The 25,731-nt window shown below is 37.3% G+C and overlaps 1 protein-coding gene across 1 annotated transcript in view; it reads right to left on the bottom strand.

The window, feature by feature from the left end:
- Nucleotides 1-2,525: 2,525 nt before the first annotated feature.
- The window catches only part of RAD23B (RAD23 homolog B, nucleotide excision repair protein), a 47,656-nt gene continuing 24,450 nt past the window's right edge, over nt 2,526-25,731 (bottom strand). The window contains exons 6-10 of the mRNA XM_046672216.1: nt 20,504-20,631; nt 17,390-17,522; nt 15,517-15,644; nt 14,612-14,782; nt 2,526-3,900 (exon numbers count right to left, since the gene is read on the bottom strand). Coding sequence (XP_046528172.1) covers nt 3,787-3,900; nt 14,612-14,782; nt 15,517-15,644; nt 17,390-17,522; nt 20,504-20,631 — 674 coding nt within the window. The 3' untranslated portion in view covers nt 2,526-3,786. The remainder of the gene's footprint in view (nt 3,901-14,611; nt 14,783-15,516; nt 15,645-17,389; nt 17,523-20,503; nt 20,632-25,731) is intronic.

Genomic DNA, 25,731 nt, shown 5'->3' with positions numbered 1-25,731 from the left:
CCACTGCTTTCGATATCTAACCACATCATGACAGGGAAGGCCTTTTACAACCAACTTGTCACTATCACTGTCCTGTAGCTCCCCAAACATTACTGCAGTGTTGTGTCTTTTCCCTAGCGAATTCAAACGTTTGCCCCCTGTCTCGTCACCGCCACTTCCATCCTCCTATCCACAAACTACCCACAGAGTTTTGGAAACTAGTCAGCCACCCAAACAGGTCCAACTGCTATACTCCTACCTCCAGTGTTCCTCCCACTCTCTTCTTCCAGCAGTGGTTAAGATGCTGAAGACTGATCCCAGGGCCCAAGGATTCCCAGATCAGTCCCGGATCTGAATTTTTTGTTTTGGTAGATTCATCACTATGCCAGGTGCTTTTGAGAGTGTGCTTTGTGCTGAATTTCATTATCTTACCATAAGAGCAAGGAATAGTGCAGCAACAGCAAAGAATCATTGCAAAGTGGTACTTTGGATACCACACACGCTAGGCTAGCACATCATGCACGCACTGTTCCTTCCATGACAGTGGAGATGTGGGGGTGACACCACTCCTCTGGAAAGAGCCTGTGATGGTCACACGCAAACCAAACTGAAGTGAAGAGGCCAAGATGCCAAAAAAGGAATAAAAAGCATCACATAATTGAACAGATGATGGGCTAGTTGCAGTTTAGAACAAGGGGGGGCAAACTTCTCCCATAAAGGGGCAGACAGTAATTACTTAGGCTCTGCAGGCCACGGTCTCTGCCGCAACCAGTCAGCAGCAAACCTCTGTAGCACAAAAGGAGTTAGAGACAACAGGGAAACGAAAAAGTATAGTTGTGTTTCAATCAAACTATTTACAGACAATGAAATTTGAATAATCATTTTCACATTATAAAATTCTTCTTTGTTTAACCATTTAACAATGTAAAGACCATTCGTAGCTCATGGACCACACAACAGGCAGTGAGCCAGCCTGGGCTCATGGGGCTAAACTTTGCCAGTCCCTGGTTTAAAAGAACAAAGCAGACATGGGAGGTCAACTGAGAGGACATGTTGTGCCGGAGCCTCATGGCTGGGGAACTCACCAATGTATAGACTGGGTCAGGAAGTACTTACTCCCTGAAACTGCTTGCTTACTTTTGGTTATTTCCTAGCAGTCTTAGGCTGGCTGCTGTAAGACAAGAAGCACAGGAATAATGGGAATTTACTAAAATCTCTAAAAGCCCCCATGAACCCTGATCAAGTATCCCATCTCTGTGTTGATGTTTTGGTTGAGAAAACAAACATCCCAATAAAAGTGACCTACTGCCTGGCCTCCTATATGCTACATTCACCAATTACTGAAAAAACAAATATCGGTGATAGAAGCGTTGTCAACTTTCAATCTCAGATTCCATATGGCAAAATCACTTAAAAAAATGAGAAATGCAATGTTGGATGTATTGAAAATATTTTATAATTAATTCTCTAGAATCCTAGCCATCTAATACAGGAAAAAATTATATGGTGGAACATTTCAGCATTTTTAAACAATGTAAAGACATATTTGACTAGAGGATGGCAATAAGAATTTAACAAATATAAACTTAAGCTTCCTCACATTTTCCATACAGCCACTAAACAATAAAAATATTTCAAGAAATAGAATATCTCAAATGCGAAATTCCAAAGTCAAATAATAGCCACTTACATTAAGAGATTTACCAAAACGGTTTGTAAATTATAACAGCAGAAGGTCACAAAAAGCCTGTTTCTTTCATAGTGTCTTGCTGATTCTTGAAGCAGATAAACAAGGTACTGTAAAGAATGGACAAAACTCGGCCTCAACTGTCTTCCAGTAATTATTAATCCTACTATTTGTAGTTTTGTCCAAAGACAAAAGCTCCATGCCACCAATTCCTGTTGTCACTTCCCAGAGAAAAGAGGCTACCGTTTTTGTTACTTTCCTTTTTCACTACGCTCTGGGCAGTCAGGTAGCAGATAAAATGTCATAAAATAAATGAGAGCATTCCATGATCTGACCAGAAATGCCACCCCTCTTCCCAACTCATTGCTCTGCCTTGAAAGAGAAACATTATTTACACATCCTCATTTTATTCTCCTGAGACACTGTGCATGATCCATTATAAAATATACAGGTAATACAAAGTCCAAAGGCCTGCCGTGTTTATGGAATAAACACATGAAGATTAAACCACATGATAAACACTGTGGGGAGAAATCATGGTTTCATTTATTTTCATAAGAAAGAGGTTACGAGTGCATGATGTAAAAGCTTGAAAGTTGTCACTAAACTGTGCTGAGGATTATTCTGAGAGATTATGCAGGAAGAAATCTGTGCAAATTCATCTTTTTAATTCAGTATCAGATGATAGGAAAAAAAAACCAGTATTACTTCTTGAAATAGTTTTTGTTCATATTCAGAAAACAACTTTGAAAAACTGAACAGGCAGAAATCTGCCCCCTCTTTATGATCAAATAACAATGTCAACGAAGGAGACTGCAAAGAAAAACTGAGATGAAAACATCCAAACAAAAGCCAACACTGCTATTAAGATTTTTCTTTTAATATGTCATGAGAGATCTTGATTGTATATTTTCCAAAGTACTTTTCCAGCCGCATCTCCCAACCCTTCCAAAAGATTCTGCCAGTCTTTCAAAAGCAATAAAAGATGCTGGATTATATAGTTCTGTCCACTTCTCTTTATGAAAGCAATATAATCCTAATGACTTTGATGGTCATACATTCTTATCTAATAAGGAAAAACATTTACAAATATCAGAAACCCAGTTTTGAAACATCTGCATTAATTTTGAACTGAATCAGCATTCTGTGGGTTTAAAAAAAGGCAGCAGTTTGAACTGACGACTTGCTGAGGAATACGTTTCTGCTGAGGAACACGTTTCTGCCGGGGGGAAGGGGAGGAGGGAGCGTGAATGCTGCGTTTCTCCATTGGCCCCAAAGTGCTAATCTCACAAAGGGATACATCAAAAGCAAACATGCAAGGGTGGTTTTAAAACTTTTACTGCAATATAACAACGAAGTAAACAGGAATTAAGACACCTACCAATTTTCCCCAAAACAAACCAAAAAAATGTAAACAGGAAAATAACTCTGCCTATACTTGTACAGCTTCTCAAATCATGTTAGAAGGGTCTCACCATTCGATGATCAAGAAATTTTAAAATAGCAGGAATTATTTTCATTTTAAGAAATGGTTCCCCTGCACCCCTCTCCCACCCCAGTATTTAACATGAAAGAATGGGCTTCCTTACACATTAATTTTATACTTATTTGAAGCAGCAACAAAAACCATCAATAATTTGGCATTTCTGTTTACAGTTGCTCCAAAATTTTTTTCAATTTCACAAAGCCATTTATCCAGTGTTGCCATGAAATAGAGCCTGTAGATTCTAGGTAGCAAAGATTCTTTCTGAAACCAATGTTAAGTCAAAGAAATATAAAGCAGGGCATTACACTAAATTTCTGGATCTAGTACACTATAAAGAGTGAAACCTAGGAAAAGTTACCTACTGTTTTATAGAAGAAATAAAGACCTGCAAAAGCTGATTTTTGGTTGTATAGTATTTTACACACTGTGTGGATTTGCGGCATCTGCTAATTGAAGCAGACATGCACTGTATTTATCCCTGCCCTGTATCCTACGTCCCTCCCTCCCCACCCCCAACAATCTACTACCTTATACCAAGTATTGTGGATATGAGCCCAAGTCATCCCAGACAATCCAGTGAACAAAGTTAGTGTAATGCACTGGTGTGAAGTGTGAGATTAAAAAAAAGTCCCTTTCAATCTTCATCAAAGTTTTGCTGTAGAAGAAAATTGGCAGCCAAGTTCTCATTCTTCTCACAAGCAAAATATGCTTGTATCACAAGTCCTTCAGGAAATCCTAAAGCCTTTAACTGGAAGAAAAGAAAGAAAACATATTATGGATTCCAGTATAGCACTACTGACAGATCATCACTTGAAAACATATAAAAGACACAAAAAAGCTCGAGAATTTTACATGAATTCATCTCTACCTGAATATGGATTCACTGTCCAACTCTAGGGGCTGGATGGAACCCAGAACTTTTCCTTTAACAACTACCTACAAAAAAGTCTTTGTTCCCAGTTAAAACTATCAGACTAATAGATACATTGTTAACACTCATTGGCATTAACACTAAAAATTAGTTGCTAATACATTTAAGAAGATTGAAATCATATCTAGTAACTTTTCTACTTACTATAATGCCACGAATCTAGCAATCAGCTACAAGAAAAAAGGTGGAAAAGGAACAAAACTGTGGAGACTAAACATGCCACTGAACAACCAATGGGTCATCGAAGAAGTAAAGGGAGAAATAAAAAAATATTTGGAGACAAACAAGAACAAAAATACACCATACCAACTCTTATGGTATACAGCAAAAGCAGTCCTAAGAGGAAAATTTATAGCAATACAGGCCCATGTTAACAAACAAGAAAAAGCTCAAATAAACAATCTTAAACTACACATAACAGAATTAGAAAAAGAACAACAAACAAAGCCCAAACTCAGCAGAAGGAGGGAAATAATAAAAATCAGAGCAGAAATAAATGAAATTGAAACAAAAAAGGATCAATGAAACAAAGAGCTGGCTCTTTGAGAGGATAAACAAAACTGACAAACCCTTAGCCAGACTCAGTCAGAAAAAAAGAGGGAAGGCTCAAATAAATAAAATCAGAAATGAAAGAGGAGAAATTACAATGGATACCACAGAAATGCAAAAGATTAAAATAGAATATTATGAAAAACTACATACATGCCAACAAACTGGACAATCTAGAAGAAATGGATACATTCTTAGACTCTCACAACCTCCCAAAAGTCAATCAAGAAGAAACAGAGAATCTGAATAGACCAATCCAAGTAAAGAGATTGAAACAGTAATCAAAAACCTCTCCAATAATAAAAGTCCAGGACCAGATGGCTTCTTGGGGGAATTCTTCCAAACATTCAAAGACAATTTATTACCTATGCTTCTCAAACTATTCCAAAAAAACTGAGGAAGACGGAAATACTCCTAACACACTGTAGAAGGCCAACATCACCCTGATTCCAAAACCAGACAAGGACAACACAAAGAAGGAAAACTACAGGCCGATATTGCTGATAAACATAAATGCAAAAATCCTCAACAAAATATTGGCAAACCAAATACAGCAATACATTAAAAAGATCATATACCATGATCAAGTAGGATTCATACCAGGGACACAGGGATGGTTCAACATCCGCAAATCAGTCAATGTGATACACCGTATTAACAAAAGGAGGAACAGAAACCACATGATCATCTCAATAGATGCAGAGAAAGCATTTGACAAGACCCAATATCCGTTCATGATAAAAACTCTCAATAAAATGGATATAGAAGGAAAATACCTCAACATAATAAAGGCCACATACGACAAACCCACTGCCAACATCATACTCAACAGGGACAAACTGAAAGCCATCTCGCTGAGAACAGGAACAAGACAAGGGTGCCCACTCTCACTGCTCTTATTCAACATAGTACTGGAAGTTTTGGCCAGAGCAATTAGGCAAGAAAAAGAAATAAAAGGAATCCAAACAGGCAATGAAGAAGTGAAACTCTCACTCTTTGCAGATGACATGATTCTAATATACAGAAAACTGTAAAGAATGCATCAGAAAAAGATTAGAAATAATCAACAACTACAGCAAAGTTGCAGGATACAAAGTCAACTTACAAAAATCAGTGGCATTTCTATACTCTAATAACAAACTAACAGAACAAGAACTCAAGAATACAACTCCATTTACAATCACAACAAAAAGAATAAAATATCCAGGAATAAATTTAACCAAGGAGGTGAAAGATCTATATAAGGAAAACTCTAAGACATTACCGAAGGAAACTGATAATGACATAAAGAGATGGAAAGAGATTCTGTGCACATGGATCAGAAGAATAAACATAGTTAAAATGGCCATACTAACTAAAGCAATCTACAGATTCAATGCGATCCCAATCAGAATCCCAATGACATTCTTCACAGAAATAGAGCAAAGAATCTTAAAATTCACATGGGGCAACAAAAGACCCTGAATAGCCAAAGCAATCCTGAGAAACAAGAACAAAGCTGGTGGTATCACAATCCCTGACTTCAAAACATATTACAAAGCTATAGTAATCAAAACAGCATAGTACTGGTACAAAAACAGGGACACAGATCAATGGAACAGAACTGAAAGCCTAAAAACAAAACTACGCATCTGTAGACAGCTAATCTTTGAAAGGGGTCAAGAACATACAATGGAGAAAGTCTCTTCAATAAATGGTGCTGGGAAAACTGGACAGCTACATGCAAAAGAATGAAAGTAGATCATTATCTGTCTCCACACACAAAAACAGACTTAAAATGGATCAAGGACTTGAAGGTAAGACCTGAAACCATAAAAATTCTGAAAGAAAATAAAGGTAGTACACTCTTTGACATCAGCTTTAAAAGGATCTTTACAAATATGATGTCCACTCAGACAAGGGAAACAAAAGAAAAAATAAACAAGTGGGACTTCATCAGACTAGAGAGCTACTAGAAGGCAAAGGAAACCAAGATCAAAATGAAAAAAATAACCCACCAACTGGGAAAAAATATTTGCAAATCATATGTCTGATAAGGGGTTAATCTCCATAATATATAAAGAACTCACACACCTGAACTACAAAAAAATAACCTGATCAAAAAGTGGTCAGAGGATATGAATAGGCGTTTTTCCAAAGAAGATATACAGATGGCCAATAGACACGTGAAAAGAGGCTCAATATCACTAATCATCAGGGAAATGCAAATCAAAACTACACTTAGATATCATCTTACGCCCGTTAGAATGGCTATAATCACCAAGACAAAAAATAGCAAATGTTGGAGAGGTTGTGGAGAAAAAGGGAACCCAATTCCATTGTTGGAAGTAACACAAACAGGTACAGCCACTTTGGAAAACAGTATGGAGATTTCTCGAAAAACTAAAAATAGAAATACCATACGACCCAGCTATTCCACTACTGAGTATTTATCCAAAGAACTTGAAATCAACAATACAAGACTTATGCACCCCTATGTTCAGTGCAGCATTATTGACAACAGCCAAGATGTGGAAGCAACCCAAGTACTCGTCAACTGATAATTGGATAAAGAAGATGTGGTGTATATATATACAATGGGATACAACTCAGCCATAAAAAAAAGACAAAATCGTCCCATTCACAGCCACATGGGTGGACCTTGAGGGCATCATGTTAAGCGAAATAAGCCAGACAAAGACAAACACCATATGATTTCACTCATATGTGGAATATAAAAAAACTCATGGACAAAGAGAACAATTTAGTGGTTACGGGGGGGTGTGCGGGCACACTTACATGGTGTTTGACAAATATTAACGTACAAGTGAAACTTCACAATGTTATAAACTATTTAGACCACAATAAAAAAATTTAAAAGAAACAATTAGCTGTGAACTGTGGTGGTTTAAAAATAAATGACCCTACAGATTGGTAAATCAAATGGCTTTTAGTATATACAAGCGAAGAGAGGGATGACAGCAACTAGAGATGAGTCTTACTACCTCATCTAATTATTTGTAAAGAAAGTCATGTCTGGGGCTGGCCCCATGGCTGAGTGGTTAAGTTCACGCGCTCTGCTTCGGTGGCCTGGGGTTCACCGGTTTGGATCCTGGGCACAGAGCTGGCACCGCTCATCAAGCCATGCTGTGGCAGCATCCCACATAGGAGAGCTAGAATGACCTACAACTGGGATATACAACTATGTACTGGGGCTTTGGGGAGAAAGGAAAAAAAGAGGAAGATTGGCAACAGATGTTAGCTTGGGGCCAATCTTCCTCATTAAAAAAGCATTAAAAAAAAGAAAAAGAAAGTCATGTCTTTCGTTAGGGTCAAATATCACTCTCACTCTCTTTTGCCTTATGAAATACTTCAGTCAAGAAAAATAGGTGATCAACTATTAGTTATATTACATGATCTATTTTGAGATCAAGACATACGGAGTTCTATTCTTAGCTGCTTACTTTTTATAGTATTTTAAATGGTGATACCAGCCACTCAATTTCATTTTCCTAGTCTCCTAAAAATCATTTCTGACTCAATAATCGCTGCTTTTAAAAGACTTCAGACATTCAGAACATTCAGGTCAATTACCTCACTCATTAAGTCCTATATACTTGTCAGCCAAATGTGATTTATGAACCTCCTCCTCAATTGTTTCAATCACCCTGCGTTAGACTCTATCAAGAAATGACCTAAAAAACTGGGCAAAAGTCCCAATTCAGCAGGATTAACTATTCACCCATGAAAGAAGAAAATCAAAAATGATTTTGTTACCTAGGTCTTGTCCAAATTAAAGGTGGCCTAGCCCAAGTAAAAGGCAGATAAGAGCAGGATGCAACTATATGCTTCTACAAGACACACACACTTTAGGTTCAAGGACACAAACATACTGAAAATGAAAGGATGAAAAGAGATATATACCACGCAAACAGTTACAACAAGAAAGCTGGAGTGGCTTTATTAATACCAGACAAGACAGACTAAGACAAAAATTGCTCCTAAAAACAAAGGACATTTTATGATGATAAAACATCAGGAAGACTTCATTATAAACACATGTAACAACAAACCTGAACTCCCAAAATACATGATACAAAAACGGAAAGAATCAAAGGGAGAAACAGACTGTTCCACAATAACACTTGGAGACCTCAATATCCCCATATTCACTAACGGATACAAGAACCAGGCAGACACTGACAGGAAAACAGAAGATGTGAACAACACTATAAACCAACTAGACCTAACAGACATTTACAGAACACTTCACAGCAGCACATTACACATGTTTCTCAAGTACACATGGAACATTCTCCATAAAGACCATGTTAGGCCATAAAACAAGCCTCAATAAATTTAAAAGGATTAAAATAATATGAAGTATGCTCTCTGCCCACAATGGAATGAACTTAGAAATCAGTAGTAGAAGAAAATTTGGGAAATTCATAAATACGTGGCAATTAACACAATCCTAAATAACCAATGGATCAAAGAAGAAATCACAAGGGAAATTAGACACTACTTTGAGATGAATGAAAACAAGACCACAGTGCACTTAAAACTAATGGGATGCTGCTGTAGCAGTGACTAGAGGGAAGTTAACAGATGTAAATATCTGTATTAAGAAATATCTTGTTCAACATCTGCAAATCAATCAATGTGATACGCCATATTAACAAAACGAGGAATAAAAACCACATGATCATCTCAATAGATGCAGAGAAAGCATTTGACAAGGTCCAACAAGTCATTTACGATAAAAAAACTCAACAAAATGGGGATAGAAGGAAATTACCTCAACACAATAAAGCCCATATATGACAAACCCACTGCCAACATCATACTCAATGGGGAAAAACTGAACGCCATCCCTCTGAGAACAGGAACAAGACAAGGATACCCTCTCTCGCCACTCTTATTCAACATAGTACTGGAGTTTTTGGCCAGAGCAATTAGGCAAGAGAAAGAAAGAAAAGGAATCCAAAGTGGCACTGAAGAAGAGAAACTCTCACTGTTTGCAGATGACATGATATTATATACAGAAAACTCTAAAGAAGTCATCGAAAAACTTTCAGAGATAATTAACAACTACAGTAAAGTTGCAGGGTACAAAGTCAACTTACAAAAAGTCAGTGGCATTTCTATACTCTAATAACAAACTTACAGAAAGAGAACTCAGGAATACAATTCCATTTACAAGTGCAACAGAAAGAATAAATATCTAGGAATAAATTTAACCAAAGAGGTGAAGGACTTACACAATGAAAACTACGACATTACTGAAAGAAATCGATGATGACATAAACAGCTGGAAAGAGACTCCATGCACATGGACTGGAAGAATAAACATAGTTAAAATGTCCATACTACCCAAAGCAATCTACAGATTCAATGCAATCCCAATCAGAATCTCACTAACATTCTTCATGGAAATAGAACAAAGAATCCCAAAATTCATATGGGGCAACCGAAGACCCTGAATTACTAAAGCAATACTGAGAAAAAAGAACAAAGCCAGAGGCATCACAATCCCTGACTTCGAAATGTACTACAAAGCCACAGTAATCAAAACAGCACGGTACTGGCAAAAACAGACACACAGATCAGTGGAACAGAACTGAAAGCCCAGAAATAAAACTGCACATCTATGGACAGATAATCTTTGACGAAGGTGCCAAGAACATACAATGGAGAAAAGATAGTCTCTTCAATAAATGGTGTTGGGAAATCTGGACAACCACTTGCAAAAGAATGAAAGTAGACCATTATCTCACGCCATACACAAAAATAAACTCAAAATGCATCAAAGACCTGAAGATAAGTCCTGAAACCATAAAACTCCTGGAAGATAATATAGGTAGTACACTCTTTGACATGGAACTTAAAAGGATCTTTTCGAATACCATGTCTTCTCAGACAAGGGAAACAAAAGAAAAAACAAACAAGTGGGGCTTCATCAGACTAAAGAGCTTCTGCAAGGCAAAAGAAACTAGGATCAAAACAAAAAGACAACATACCAACTGGGAGAAAATATTTGCAAATCATATATCCAATAAGGGGTTAATGATATATGGGGAACTCACACAACTGGAAAACAAAAATACAAACAGCCTGATCAAAAAATGGGCAAAGGATATGAACAGACCTTTTTCCAAAGAAGATATACAGATGGCCAATAAACACATGAAAAAACGTTCAACATCACTAATCATCAGGGAAATGCAAATCAAAACTACACCAAGATACCACCCTATACCTGTTAAAATGGCTATAATCACTAAAACTAAAAATAACAAATGTTGGAGAGGGTGTGGAGAGAAGGGAACCCTCATACACTGCTAGTGGGAATGCACACTGGCACAGCCACTATAGAAAACCTTATGGAGATTCCTCAAAAAACTAAAAATAGAACTACCATATGACCCAGCCATCCCACTACTGGGTATATATCCAAACAACTTGAAATCAACAATCCAAAGTAACATATGCACCCATATGTTCATTGCAGCACTATTCACAATAGCCAAGACCTGGAAGCAACCCAAGTGTCCACTGACCGAGGACTGGATAAAGAAGATGTGGAATATATATACAATGGAATACTAATCAACCATTAAAAAAAGACAAAATCATCCCATTTGCAACAACATGGATGGACCTGGAGGGTATTATGTTAAGCGAAATAAGCCAGACTGAGAAAGTTACAAACACGAGATGATTTCCCTTATATGTGAAATATAAACAAACACATGGACAAAAGAAAACATTTCAGTGGTTACCAGGGGAAGGGGGATGGGCAGAGTGGTTGAAGGGGAGCACTTATGTGGTGACAGTTAAGAAATAACGTACAACTGAAATTTCACAATGATGTAAAACTATTATGAACTCACACAAAAATATATATATACAAAAAAGAGAAAGATCTTAAATCAATAATCTAAGTTTCTATCTTAAGAAACTAAAAAAAGGAAGAGGAAACTAAATCCAAAGCAAGCAAAAGAGGGAAATAATAAAGATGAGAGAGAAAATAAATAAAAGAGAGACTAGAAAAACAAGAGAGAGAATCAACAAAACCCAAAAACAGTTGTCTGTTTTTTCTTTAGACCAACAACATTGATAAATCTTTAGCTAAAATGACAGGGGGGAAAAAAGCGGTCTGAGTATTCAAATTACTAAAAGCAGAAACATTACTACTTTTTATAGAAATAAAAATTATTAAGTGAATACTATGAATGATCGTATGTCAACAAATTAGATTAACTCACATGACACCAATTCCCAGCAAGACAAAAACCACCAAAATTGACACGAGCAGAAAGAGAAAATCTGAATAGCCCTATAACAAGTAGAGATTGAACGAGTAATCACAAAACTTTCCCAAAAGAAAAGCTGTGCCCAGATAACTTCACTAGTGAATTCTACCAACCCCATAATGAAAAATGAACACCAATTCTTCATAAACTCTTGCAAACAATAGAAGAGGGAATACTTCCCGACTCACTCTATAAGACCAGTATTACTCTGATATCAAAACCAAAGACATTACAAGAAATCTACAGACCAGTATTCCTTACGCATATAAATGCAGAAATCTCCAACAGAAATACTAGCAGACCAAATGCAGCAACAAATAAGATTATACGGCACGATCAAGTGGGATTTATCCTAGGAATGTTAGTTGGTTCAACATACAAAAATCAATCAACATAATAAAGCATATTAACAGAAAAGGAGACAAAAATACCTGATCATCTCAATAAACACAGAAAAGGCATTTGGCAAAATTCAAAACCCTTTTGTGGTAAAAACACTCAACAAAGCAGGAATAGAAGGGAATTTCTTCAACCTGATGAAAGGAATCTAATACAATCCACAGCTAACATTAGACTTAATGGTGAAAGACAAGATAGGGCAATTAGGTCCCTCCTTGCCCAAAATAAAGAAGGGAATCCATATTGGAAAAGAAGAAGTAAAACTATGTCTACTTGCAAATACTATCTTGCATACAGAAAATCCTAAGGAACACACGCAAATTACCAAAATGAATAAATGAGTTCAGGAAAGTTGCAAGGTATAAGATCACTACACAAAATTAACTTGAATTTCCATATAATTAGCAATGAACAATCCAAAAATGAAATCAAGAAAACAATTCCATTTATAATAGCATCAAGAAGAATAAAAATACTTAGGAATAAACCTAAGAATAGAAGCACAAATTGAAAACTATAGAACATTTCTGAACGAAATTATAGAAAACCTAATAAATGGAAAGAGACCTCATGTTCATGGCTTGGTAGGACTTAACACTGCTAACATGGCAATACTCTCCAAATTGATCTACAGAAAAAACAGTGTCTATCAAAATCCCAGCCAGTTATTTTTGCAGAAATTGGATAAGCTGATCCTAAAATTGATAGGAAAATGCAAGGGACCCAGAAACGTCAAAACTATCTTGAGAAAGAACAAAACCCAAGCACTCACACTTTCCGATTTCAATACTACAAAGCCACAGTAGTCAAGGCAGTGAGGTATTGGCATAAGCATAAACATACAGATCAATGGAACAGCACTGGGAGCCCAGAAATAAACACTCACCTTTACGGTGAATTGATTTTCAACAAGGATGCCAAGACAATATAATGGGGAAGAGTCATCTTTCTAATAAGTGGTAGTGGGGCAACTGGATATCCACATACAAAGGTATGAAGCTGGACTCCTACACCTTAGCACAACCAAAACGCAACTCAAAATGGATCACAGACCTAAATGTATAAGAGCTATAACCTCTTTGACCTTGGATTAGGCAACGTTCTCTTAGTATGAAACCAAAAGCTCAAGCAACAAAAGAAAAAAAATCATCCAAAATAGAAATCAAGAACTGATAACTCTAACCTCAAAATAGGTGCTATAGAACAACTGAGGCACGTGTCATTTGCTCACTTCTGTTATATGAAGGGAAAAATATCAGCATGATATATAAAGTATCTTTTAAGAAATATATAATTATAAATCTTAAACACTTCATATGTTTATATCATAAACAAGGACATATTACTGTCCAGATGATGTTCTGAATATTAAATTAAAATGTACTATATCTGCTTTCCATCTCAAAACACTGCGTGAGCTAACACAAGGCAAGTACTGATTCCCTATTTACAAATGTTAACAATGGGGCTCAGAGGAAAATGACTGAGTTACTGCAGTGCCACAACCTGCACTGGTCAACGTGGTAAGGACAGAGAGAGACTCAGGATACCAGGTTCTGATGTTCACTGTATTTTTTTATACAATTGATATACATATCTATTTTACATTTCAGTGACAGTGATGTAAAATTTAAAATATTAATTAAAACTGGATAATCTTGGGGCTGGCCCCGTGGCCGAGTGGTTAAGTTCGCGCGCTCCGCTGCAGGCGGCCCAGTGCTTCGTTAGTTCGAATCCTGGGCGCGGACATGGCACTGCTCATCAGACCACGCTGAGGCAGCGTCCCACATGCCACAACTAGAAGAACCCACAAAGAAAGAATACGCAACTATGTACGGGGGGGGCTTTGGGGAGAAAAAGGAAAAAATAAAATCTTAAAAAAAAAAAAAAAAAAAACCTTAAAAAAAAATTAAAAAAAAAAAAAGGATAATCTTGTATTGGGCATACACTTTAAGACCATTTTTTTCTTCCTCAAGTTTAAAACATAAATGAAATTTTTAGTTTCTTAATATATTTCCAATTATTTCAGGCTAGACTGGTATTCACTGCTAGCCTCTTGGCTTCACAAAGGTCAAGATGAGAGAGCAGGGCTGAGAAGAGACTGTCTTTACTGCAATTCCCAGGGCAATAGTTTATTTGGCTCTGTCCAATAGAACTATATCCCATGATGGAAACACTCTACATCTGTGCTATCCAATGCAGTAGCCACTAGCCCCACGTGACTACTGAGCATTTGAAATGTGGTTAGTGTGACTAAGTGAATTTTCAGTTTTACTTCAACTCACCCTTTCTATAGCTTCTTTTTCCTGAGGCGTTACTTGAATGTAGTTCATATGACCACTTCCAGCTTCTGCAATTCCTCCACTGCCCCCTCCACCCCCTCCTCCTTGACCACCAGCTTCTTGAACCGGTTCATTTAACATCTGTATAAAATGCTCCTGGTGTTGGCTAATTTGCTGTGGTGATTTGAAAGACAGAGAAAAAGATACATTGATATAAAGTTAGCTTCAGAAAATAAGAATTCTAAATAAAAATAGAGAAAAACCTGTAACTTTGCAACTGCAATATGTTAGAATGATTCTGGATTACACAGTCTTCAGCAGAATGTGATTCCTTATAAATTATGAAAGAAACTTCAGTACCTTTGAGCAAGGTGAACAGTGGAGAATTAAGAGAATTCAAATTCTCTTTCATAATCGTTTCCCTCTCAAAAAATCAATGTTAAAAAACTACTTGGACATTATAAGAAGAAGCAGAACCTTTATACATATATGGGTTTATATATATATATATAAAATTATCTTCCACACTAGTAGGCACTACAGTGCTGGACAAAACTCAAATATTTCATGACCTGACCAGTACTAAGCCCATGGGTATGTTGTCTAAGAGGCAGTGCTACATTAGTAATAAGGTGGGAAAAAAGACTTAAAAAGTTAAACAGTTCCTGTGCTAAAGAGTCTCTCAGATTCTTTAATAAAGTGTTTCCCAAGCTTATTATTTGACCAACTTAGCCCAACCTCCACACACAACTCTTTTTCAGTACATTTATCTAAAGCATATTCTGCTGAATATAGCTTAGAAGAAAAGCTTATAGAGTTGCTGGAGTGGAAGGAGGTACTCACAGACTTTTTCAAAATGTGATACACTCTAAACCCACTTTTGAAATTAACACTGATGCAAGAGTCACCTGAAGTAACTGAGGATTTTCCCGACCTATCTGTTGTAGCAATGCTGGAAGCAGGGAAGGATTCTGTTGAATAATTTGTCTCATCTGTTGAAATTGAGGCTGATTCCGTAAAAATTCAAGGGGATGTCCTAAAACACACATAAACATTTTTAAATAAAAGTTGCAATTAAATTTACAAACAGCTGGTTCAATCATAATTTAGATAGCAAACAGTGGCAAGTAAAACATATGATTTGAGTTCTTAGATGTATACAAAATGAAGTAAATAGTGACAAAACCTTCAAACTGCACCAACTTGCAAGTCTGATACTGCAGAAATTATTCCTAGTAGCAAAGGTAGAGAGTGCAGAAGACTAAAGGAATGTTTCCTACAATTTCCCTGGGTACTCAGTATTATCAAATACTAAGAACTTGTGTTCTGCATGGACTCCATCAAAATAAAAGCTTCTAAAAAAGTTGCTCCTGTTGCTCAAGTTTCTGAGAAAAATACATATAAGGACTAACAAAAACAAGAAAACTCACTTACTTTATAATACAAACAAAAACCCCAAAGAAAATCCAACCTTAAATTCCTAGGAAATTCTAAACTAAATAAGTGAAAGATACTTAATACTTAAAAGAGTTCACGCTTGTAGATCAGAAGGAGTTTTATTAGCACAACCTGAATTACAAGCAGAAACAAGACTTTTGTTTATCATTAAATTTCAAAAATTTGTAATCTATAAGCTTGAGATAAATAAGCTGCAAGATAACACAGTGCTAATATTCTCACAACTCTTTAGTCCGTGATCTCTTACAATAATAAATATTAATAATACCAAATAAGGTATGAGATATAGAATTTGGGTCTTTTTAGGGTGGTGGTACTTGTCCAGTTATGCTACTGAAAATCAAAAATTGCAGAATTCTTTTTGAGGTTACGAATGAGTAATGAGAAATGAGAATTTTTTACATGTATGTTGTCATTTCCTAAATTTTAAGAAAATCATTCAAATTAAAATGACCACATAACACAAGTATTTATCCTTCTTTGTATAACATCAGTTTTACAGATGACGAAATTTTACCTAGTATGTTGCTGAATGGCACGGCACCCTAAATCTTAACTAAAGCTGGGGCCTCCTCTTTCCATTCCCATGCTGAATCTCAAGAAATGAAAAGCCTGTCCTGGGAGACTGTACACAAAGTGCTTATGGATTTTTGTTAACCAGAGCTGGCTTCCAGATTAGAGCTAGGAAATGTATCAAACAATGGCCTCTTCAAAATTAGCAGTTTGAAGTACTCTATCAATATAGAGAAGAACGAAGGAGAACACTAAGTAATTCCTGGATCTACCACGGGGTAGAGTTTTTGCTCCCTAGTCAAACCTTAGGCAATGGAAGTGTGGGCAGTGGCTGGTAAAGAGACTTAAATTCAAGCTTGGATGTCACCTCTAGATACAAGATTTTAAAACTCCCAGGGTTTTATTTCCTTGGTTGCATAACCACTAAGATCCTACAGGCTTTGAAATTATACATACTTTATGACATTTACAGAAAGTGAAAGAGACAAGGTGGGCTAACCATCCTGAACTACTTCAGAATGTAACACTAAATGCAAACCGGGAAGCATCTCTTCCTTAGAATAAGCTAAAGAGAATATGCCCTTGGCCAAAACTGCAGCAATGATGTTTAATACAAGCAAGGGTAGCATTTATATCCAATTGGCAGAATTTCTTTTGGGCCCTTCTCTAACATTAATGAACAGAGAACTTGTTTTAAGAGTTATCCAAATGCTATGGGAATAAACTTCATTTCAAAAGCATTTCAGATTAAATTATTTTACAATAAAAGTTCAAGGCCTCTTCTTCCCCAGCCAAAAGATTCCACTTTACCTCCAGAACTTGTTGTTGTAGTCGTCGCTGTCGTGGTTGCTGCAGCTGCAGCCACTGAAGACTGAGGAGCCCCAGTACTAGCTGCTGGAGGGGGGTCAACCACAGCCTGACTCTCTCTATCTCCAGGGATTCCCTATAACACAATTTCCACGCTTTAAAACATCCCGTCATTCAAAATTAGTTAAACATTATACAGAGTAAAAGATGTATTCATCTACTTCATATCCTTGTCTAATTTCCAAAGGTATCAAACAGATGTCTCCTTCAATTAAAAGTAAAGGATCAAGACTTATCTGAAAGCTGTATGTATCCAAATTAGATTAGAAATGGCCTGAGTGTGGTGTAGAAGAACACAGATTACTGTAAGGCAGCACTTCCCAACAGAACTTCCCACGATGATGCAAATGTTCTAGATCTGCGCTGTCCAATAAACGACCCATTAGCCACAGACAGCTACTGAGAACTTGAAACGTGGCTAATGTTGCTAAGAAACTAAAATTTTAATTTACTTTTACTTTTAAGTTTAAATAGCTAGAGCAGGTGAAGACAGTGGCCAAGCAAGGAGAACCTCCTCTGCTGATCCATGGTCCTGAGAAAGCGTCATCCAGAAAGTATCACATACAAAAAGTTAAAATTCATTATTCAAAATCTACTAAATAGGCATAAAAGAACTTTCAATAATTAAATATATTTAGGTGATGCTTTTTCTAAGTTTGTAGTATTTTTTTTATTTTTTATTTTTTTTTTAAAGATTTTATTTTTTTCCTTTTTCTCCCCAAAGCCCCCCAGTACATAGTTGTATATTCTTCGTTGTGAGTCCTTCTAGTTGTGGTATGTGCGACGCTGCCTCAGCGTGGTTTGATGAGCAGTGCCATGTCCGCGCCCAGGATTCGAACCAATGAAACACTGGGCTTCCTGCAGTGGAGTGCGCGAACCCAACCACTCAGCCACGGGGCCAGCCCCTAAGTTTGTAGTATTTTATCTTCTGAAGTTACTGTAACTTACAACTGCACTAAGACTTTTTTAACACCTTGTTTTGATGCAAATGATTTACAAGACTTCTAATATACAACTTATTAAAAAAAGTCTCTACGAAATTCTCATAGATTTGGAAGGAGGAGAATCAAGAAGGAAATATTACATTTGAATAAGAGATGGTATATACTTCCATTTCCCAATAAATCAGAAGCCAAAATCATAAACATACGAAAAATGAAGTGTAAGGAATAGTAGGGTAGTGGTTGCCTGCATTAAAGGTCACTCCACGAACTGGAAACCAATATTTTTGAGAGTCCACCAACTCAAACCCTTAGATGAGGCACTGTTAAATGCTCACAAATTATATACAGATTGAGGGTCCAAAGCCTCCAGCAAATTCTCAAACGGGTTAAACTAAAAAGTTAATCGTCAATGATGCTACAGATCTACCTCAAATTCTCACACACGGTATTCAGCTTTTCATTAGATCAGTGTTTCTCCTTTCCATCCATTCACCCTCACTTATATATAAACTAGTAAGAGTTAAAGGTAGCCCTTTTCAGTCTATGAAACAAACCAGTAAATATATCAAAACACTTTAAACTGTTTCGTGAACTTCTCTCATCCATTCAATTACATTTGATGCTAAATAGCAGTGGCAACTTTGAAAATAGTGATTCATTTTTATATATCTCAAAATTTCAAATCTATTAGATCAGAATAGCTGATACTATTAAACTTATGCAGAATTACAGATCAGGTATAAATTAAAGCCATTCTATAAGAGAAAAGGTAATACTTTTATATAATATGGGTTTTTTTGGGGGTGGGGGGAGGTGAAAGGATAACCACAAATAGATCCATGACAGTTATCAATCCAATGATTCCTCAATTCCAAACAAAGTGATAAATAAACAAACTGCCAGCATTTAAAGACTTTTCTCAAGAGGGCGATGGAAAAGAGAATTCACAAGATAAAATGATATGCTAAGAAAAGATTTTGTGAATCTCACATTCAAATGACTAGGCAAACAACTGGTGAAAGCAGAGCACAGTTATTCACTCTGAACTGTGACTCTCGAAAGTACTATGAGAAAAGGAGTTTCTAACAGATGCACAAGCTGGAGACAAGGGAATGGATTCAACTGTGGACTATATTCCCCAGAGATAGGATCGTGGATTCCTAAGATGATATTTAGGTAATTCAGACTTTGATAATACCCCAAAACACCTAAGACAATTATAGAATAAAATGTTAAGATGAAAAAAAAGTTAATCCAATGTTACTCCGAAATTCTAGGCTATTACTTTAACCCGTGCCACATTTGTAAAATGAACAGACATTCACTGTCATAAAATATCAAGGGTTTCAGTCCATGCCCACAACATCCTATTTCTCAAAAACCTTTATGCTAGTAACAAAATGGTAACTTATCCAAAATTCCCTCGACTGCTAATGACTATAAACAAGCTAACAATTTAAATGCCAAGGGAACCAGGCAAGTAACAAGACACATTAAATCAAATGTATGATGCCATGTCAGGTAACAGAAGAGGGATGGGAACATAGTAAATTAAAGAGTCTATGATCTAAACTTTTCCTAAACCCTTGCAAAAATCTGGTATTAATGTTGTCCAGATAAACCACATATCGGAATTTTTAAATGAAATCTCTCAATTTTTAAAAGTTGGCAGCTAATTATAAAAAAAGTTACACAGTACAAGGCAAATAAAATTTCGCTTGGGCTTCCAACTTCAAACTTTTGCTTATGGTGACGGTCAAAAAACCTAGTAAAACACTGGATTAGATTAGATTAAAAATCTGCCGCCCCAACACACAGCTGTCATACTTTTAAGATGACATAACTGGGATAGAAGCACCACAAGTGGATAGCCAATTTTATAACTCGTTTAGTCATGCTGTTTTCTAACTAAAAATCACGTACCAAAATCTTTTAGAAGAGGTTGCTCTGAATCTACACAAAATGTTAACACACTAAGAAATATAAAAGCATTATGTAGACTATCTGGCATGTTATTTTCCAATGAATTGTTACTATTTCTTTAAAAATCTTTGTCTCCTTGAGATTTTGGTCTTAAACAACCAGAATGAAGAAAGTAAAATACGCTTCTCACCATTAAAAGATACTCCACTGCTCTGTCAGGGTTGTTGAAACTGGCTCTCAGGGCCGCAATTACTTGCTCTCGTTCATAGCCCATTGACATGATTTCTGTTACCATATTCTCATAGGACTGACCTGTCACTAAAAAAAGGCATATGGGGGCAGGAGGAGAGGGAAGAAAGGAAACATTTAATAAATAAACATTCTCCATACATTTCTTGAGTATATATATATGTATACGATGTTTCAGCCATGATAGTGTTAAGAATAAAAAGATAAATAACAGTATAAACTACAGTATATATGTAGTAGGTAGAATAATGCCCTCCCCCAAGCCCTGGATCCTATAAATATGTTAGGTTACATGGCAAAAGGGAGTTAGGTTGCTAATCAGCTCACTTTAAGACAGGGAAATTATCCTTAATTATCTAGGTGGGCCCAATCTAACTACAACGGTCCTTAAAAGTAGGAGGGAAACAGATGAGAGGGTCAGAGAAACAGATGTAAGGAAGAGAAGACAAAAGCAGAGTCAGATTCCATGCTGCTGCCTTTGATGATGGAGGAAGGGGCTCTGAGCCAAGCAATGTGGGCAGCCTCCAGAAGATGGAAAGGACAAGGAAACAAATTCTCCCCTAGAGCCTAGAGAAAGGAATGCGGCCCTGATTTTAGCCCAGTCATTTAGTCCCTTGATTTTAGTTCAGCGAGCCCCATGTTGGACTTCTAACCTACGGTACTTTAAATAACAAATCTGTATTGTTTTATACCGCTAAGTTTGTGGTAATTTATTACAGTGGCAATAGAAAACTACTAGAGTATGTTTAATGAGTCTAATAGGAAAATCAGGTACAAATGTAGCACAAATATAGGAGAGAATCAGCAAGTCAGGGAAGACAACCTGGAAGAAGAGACAGATGAACTGATTTTTAAAAACAAGTAGAAGGGACATTTCAAGCAATCAACTCTGCTATAACAAGTTCAGTTTTCCTTTGACACCTTTTATTATCAAAATAGTGGGAGAGAGGAGGTTAGAAGCTAGAAAGTTAGAATTTCCCATACTATACAAAGAAAAACTTCCCATACTATACAAATGCGCCAAGCACTACTATTCCAGTAAGTTATTTCCCACAGGCTCTCTCCGACTCTCTCAGCTGAAAACCTAACTCGTTCTTCATGGAAATGTCAGACAAGAAACACACTGACTGAAAGAAAGCCAAACTCTCTCCCACTACACTTACCTCACTTAACCTATTTTTTCTTTCATCTGTGTTCTGGGTACTACTCCCTTTCTTGTCTCCCCAAAGAACTGGACTCTTTGGTGATCCTTTCTGATGTCCGTCTCCCACCGTTCCAACATCTCCACTTAAATTATCCTGATCACAAGTTAACTATGTCCTGGCATGTCATCCTAAAAACAAAAACATGCCTCCCTTGACTGCATCCGAATTCCTCTTTCAGGAACTGGCCCCTCTGCTCTCTTCCCTGCGCAGCCACAGATATCTGCACATGCAATGTCCACTTCCTCGCATTTCACTGACTCTTCAACCAGTATCATTATGTGACTTTGCATCTCTAAAGATTTTCCCCTCAAATGGTGTCCCACCATTATCTGCCTTCTCCATTTCAAAAACAGCACCTCTATCCATCCAAGTGCTTGAATCAGAAACCTCGGTGGTTTCAATTCCCTTTCTTCTCCTTCCACATCTAGTCTACAACTTATCTGGTAGATCCTTCTCTAACTTATAACCCAGACCTATCTTGTTCCCTCTTTGTCCTCTGCCTTCACTCAAGACCAGTCCACAACGACCTCTGGTCTGGATCACACCCTGCTTCCTCTCCTGTCCCCAAGCCCACAACCCATTCTGCAGACAGTTGCAAAAGCTTTTAAAAAAGAAAACCTTATCTCATTTCAGGCTCCCAACCCTCCACAATCCTCTACACACCACACCGATCTTCTCCAGTTTACTTCACAAGCTGTACCTTCTCTGCCCCAGAACCTTAGACCCCAGGCGTCTTGGATGGCCAGTTTGTTTACAGGCTCCAGTTCTCAATTTAATCATTACAGTCTTAGAGGTATTGCCTAACTATCCTAAATATAAGTAGCCTTCTTTTTTTCTCTATGGAAGCCATTAGTTTTCTTAATATGATTTGCAATCTATTTTGTTACATTCTTTTTTTCTTTCCCCTACTTGAATGCAAAGTTCAACTGTGCAAAGAGCCATATCATTTTGCATCACTATTTCTCTGACACATAGGTGACAATATCAGTTGAATGATTTTTTTTCTGTGGAATTGTCAGTAAAGGTATTTAATAGCTATGAAAGTACATCTTAAAAAAACTAATTATCACTAAGCAAATTTGGCATTTAATATCTTGTTTAGAGTAATGATGTTTCCTTACTTGTTAATATAATTTTATTTTCTTAATTACCAACTGACAGAATTCTAGCATAAAGTCATTCAAGCGGCAATACACTTTCAGTAATCTAGCTACCAGATACAGAAATTAGCATCAATGTAAACAAAATTAAGAGCTGTGGAGTATCAGATCACACTATTTTAACGTAGTGTTTCTCATTTAATTCTCACAACAATTCTATGAAAAAGGTTAATATTCCTCTCCCTTTAAGATTAGGCTGAGGCTTAGAGAGATTAATAATTTGATCGTGCTATCAATGTCTGGTAAGTCCTGGTGCAGAGACACAAACACAGGCTGTCAGAGTGCAGAGCACCACACCTAATCATTAGGCTCTCTCTCCTAAAATCACGCTTCCTAATTAATCAAGTTATAAAAACTCAAAAAGAAATGCCTATAAGTAGTTTGATACTTTTCAGAGCTTAAAAGTACAAGGGCAAATGACTCGTAGGAAAACTACAGACAATGGATAACATGAGACAGAGTTAATGAGGCTAAAAAAGTAGTGATGAGAAACCTTCTATCTTTAAGAGTGAGTTCGGACCTATCTTCTAGGCCACGAGGAGCTATGAAAGGAACTAACAATGACCTCATCAGATGTGCCTTTTAGAAAGCCCACTATGGCAGGAATAGACCAGTTAGAAGAGAATAATGCAAGAGTATCAGTGGCGTAAGCACATAAACTAAGGCAATTAACTGGCAGTGGAAACAAATATTCTAGAGACTTCAGGAAGGAGGATCAACAGGACTCCTGGGCTCACGGGGCCAGGGGAGGCAGCGGGTCAAGGATGAAGACAGCAAGGTTTCAGTAGAAGGTAGATGATGATGCAAACAAGGAAAGGAACAAAGGAGAAGTATCAGATGGGGGAAGAAAAGATGAATCAATCTGGAACCTAAGGAGTTTGTGGAGGTGGTAGATTTTCCGATTAGCAGTTTAAAGATGTTATAGTTTGGAGGAGTTCTTATAGTAGATGGGTGGTATCTGCCATTCCTATAATTTGAACTTTGAACTATGGCCTAGAGCAGAACCATAGAAAACTCATATATTTAAGGGCAAGGTAAAATAGAAAGAATTAACAAGAAAGCCTAAGAAGGAAAAGTCAGAGGTACAGATCAAGAAATGAGTAGTGTCAGAGTCCCCAAAAAGGAAAGTTTAAAGAAGCAAGGTATCAACACAAAGACTGGTAAATGAAAGAGTAAAGGGATCCCGAGACCATCAAGTTGACAATGGCTGTTGTAGGAGACATAAGGTGTAAAGGTAAGCTATCAGTATCAGAGGCTTTGGTGTAGCTGTAGCAGCGACAGCTAGAGCTGTGGTCTCCTGGACCCCTGCTCGGTAGCATCAATGCAGTCCAACTGAATGAAACAGCAGTGGCAAGAGCCAGAGCCTTCAGCAGCACCAGGGGCAAGTGTCAGCTGGTTCCAGCTCTGACACTACAGAGCATTTTACCCATCTCTTTGTAATCTCCGTGAGCCCTTCCAGTATCTTTGTAACAATTTCCTAAGATTAAGCCATCCCATGTTTGAAACAGATTTCTGTTTTTCTGACTGGACACTAACTTATATTCATTTGGTAGCAGAGTAGTCCCAGAAAACAGTCCCTCAAATATGTGAACGTGGGTCTGGTACATCCAGGTGAACTTAGGTTGATTATTTAAACTGTTTTGCCCCTACATGCTATGGGTAACCAGTATGCCCTTTCCCACAGCAGTGAGGGCATCAAGGAATGAAGTCCAATTAGGACAGAGGGCCTACTCCAGATCTTAATGAGGTGCTACCACTGCTGCAGCAGCAGCTAAGCAGGAATCCAGAAGCCCACAGTCCACTGAAGCTGCTGTGCCCAGCTGTCTGTCTACCTCCCATTTCCAGTAACATAGAAGAGTACCAAAGGGCAGGAATGGGGGTGCCAGCCCACGGACTTGTTAATTAGCAGGCACAGCAGGAACCATACCAGAGGTGTTACAATGGGAAAATGGGGAAAGAAACAAATGATTTTGACAGATTAGGTACGAAGGGGAGATGGAAAGACATTATTCAAGAGGCAAAAGTGAAAGGTGGGATAAAAAGGCATTTTCACTGCAAGTACTATAGAAGCGACAAGATGTAGATAGGAACCTATAGGGCTACAAGCTGGAATAAAGGCTAGAGGTAAATAAAGAGCAAGTGTGAGACAGATTTAGTAACATTTTATACTCATTTTGAAGACACTTTGTAATAAACCTGTACACAGATCAAACTTTGTTAAGATCTCATTTAAAATTCACAGTTGGAAAATGGACAATTATTTGCTTTAAGGAAAGGAGTATGCTTAACTTTAACAGTACAATTTAAAGGAGTCAATATATAAACAATAATTTACAAAGTCTTTAGCAACATTATTTATTTTTTTTTTAAAGATTTGCACCTAGGCTAACAACTGTTGCCAATCTTCTTTATTTTTTTTTAAGGATTAGCACCTGGGCTAACAACTGTTGCCAATCTTTTTTTTTTCTTTTTCCTGCTTTATCCCCCCAAACCCCCCCTGTACACAGTTGTATATCTTAGTTGCAGGTCCTTCCAGTTGCGGGATGTGGGACGCCACCTCAACGTGGCCTGACGAGTGGTGCCATGTCCACGCCCAGGATCCGAACCCTGGGCCGCCGCAGCGGGGCGCGCCAACTTAACCACTCGGCCACGGAGCCGGCCCTTTAGCAACATTATTAACTGAATAATCACCTAAATCATTCAGTACCTTGATTATTAGCTACCATGAAAATGAACAGATTTTCATGATCTAGAAAAACAAAACTTAAACCTCTTCCCTCTCTCTTCTAAGGTTATTTACAACT

The sequence above is a fragment of the Equus quagga genome, chromosome 1 (assembly GCF_021613505.1).
Source record: "Equus quagga isolate Etosha38 chromosome 1, UCLA_HA_Equagga_1.0, whole genome shotgun sequence".
Classification (NCBI taxonomy): domain Eukaryota; kingdom Metazoa; phylum Chordata; class Mammalia; order Perissodactyla; family Equidae; genus Equus; species Equus quagga.
The sequence above is the reverse complement of the archived record's forward strand: the minus strand, read 5'-3'. Positions and strand labels throughout refer to the sequence as shown.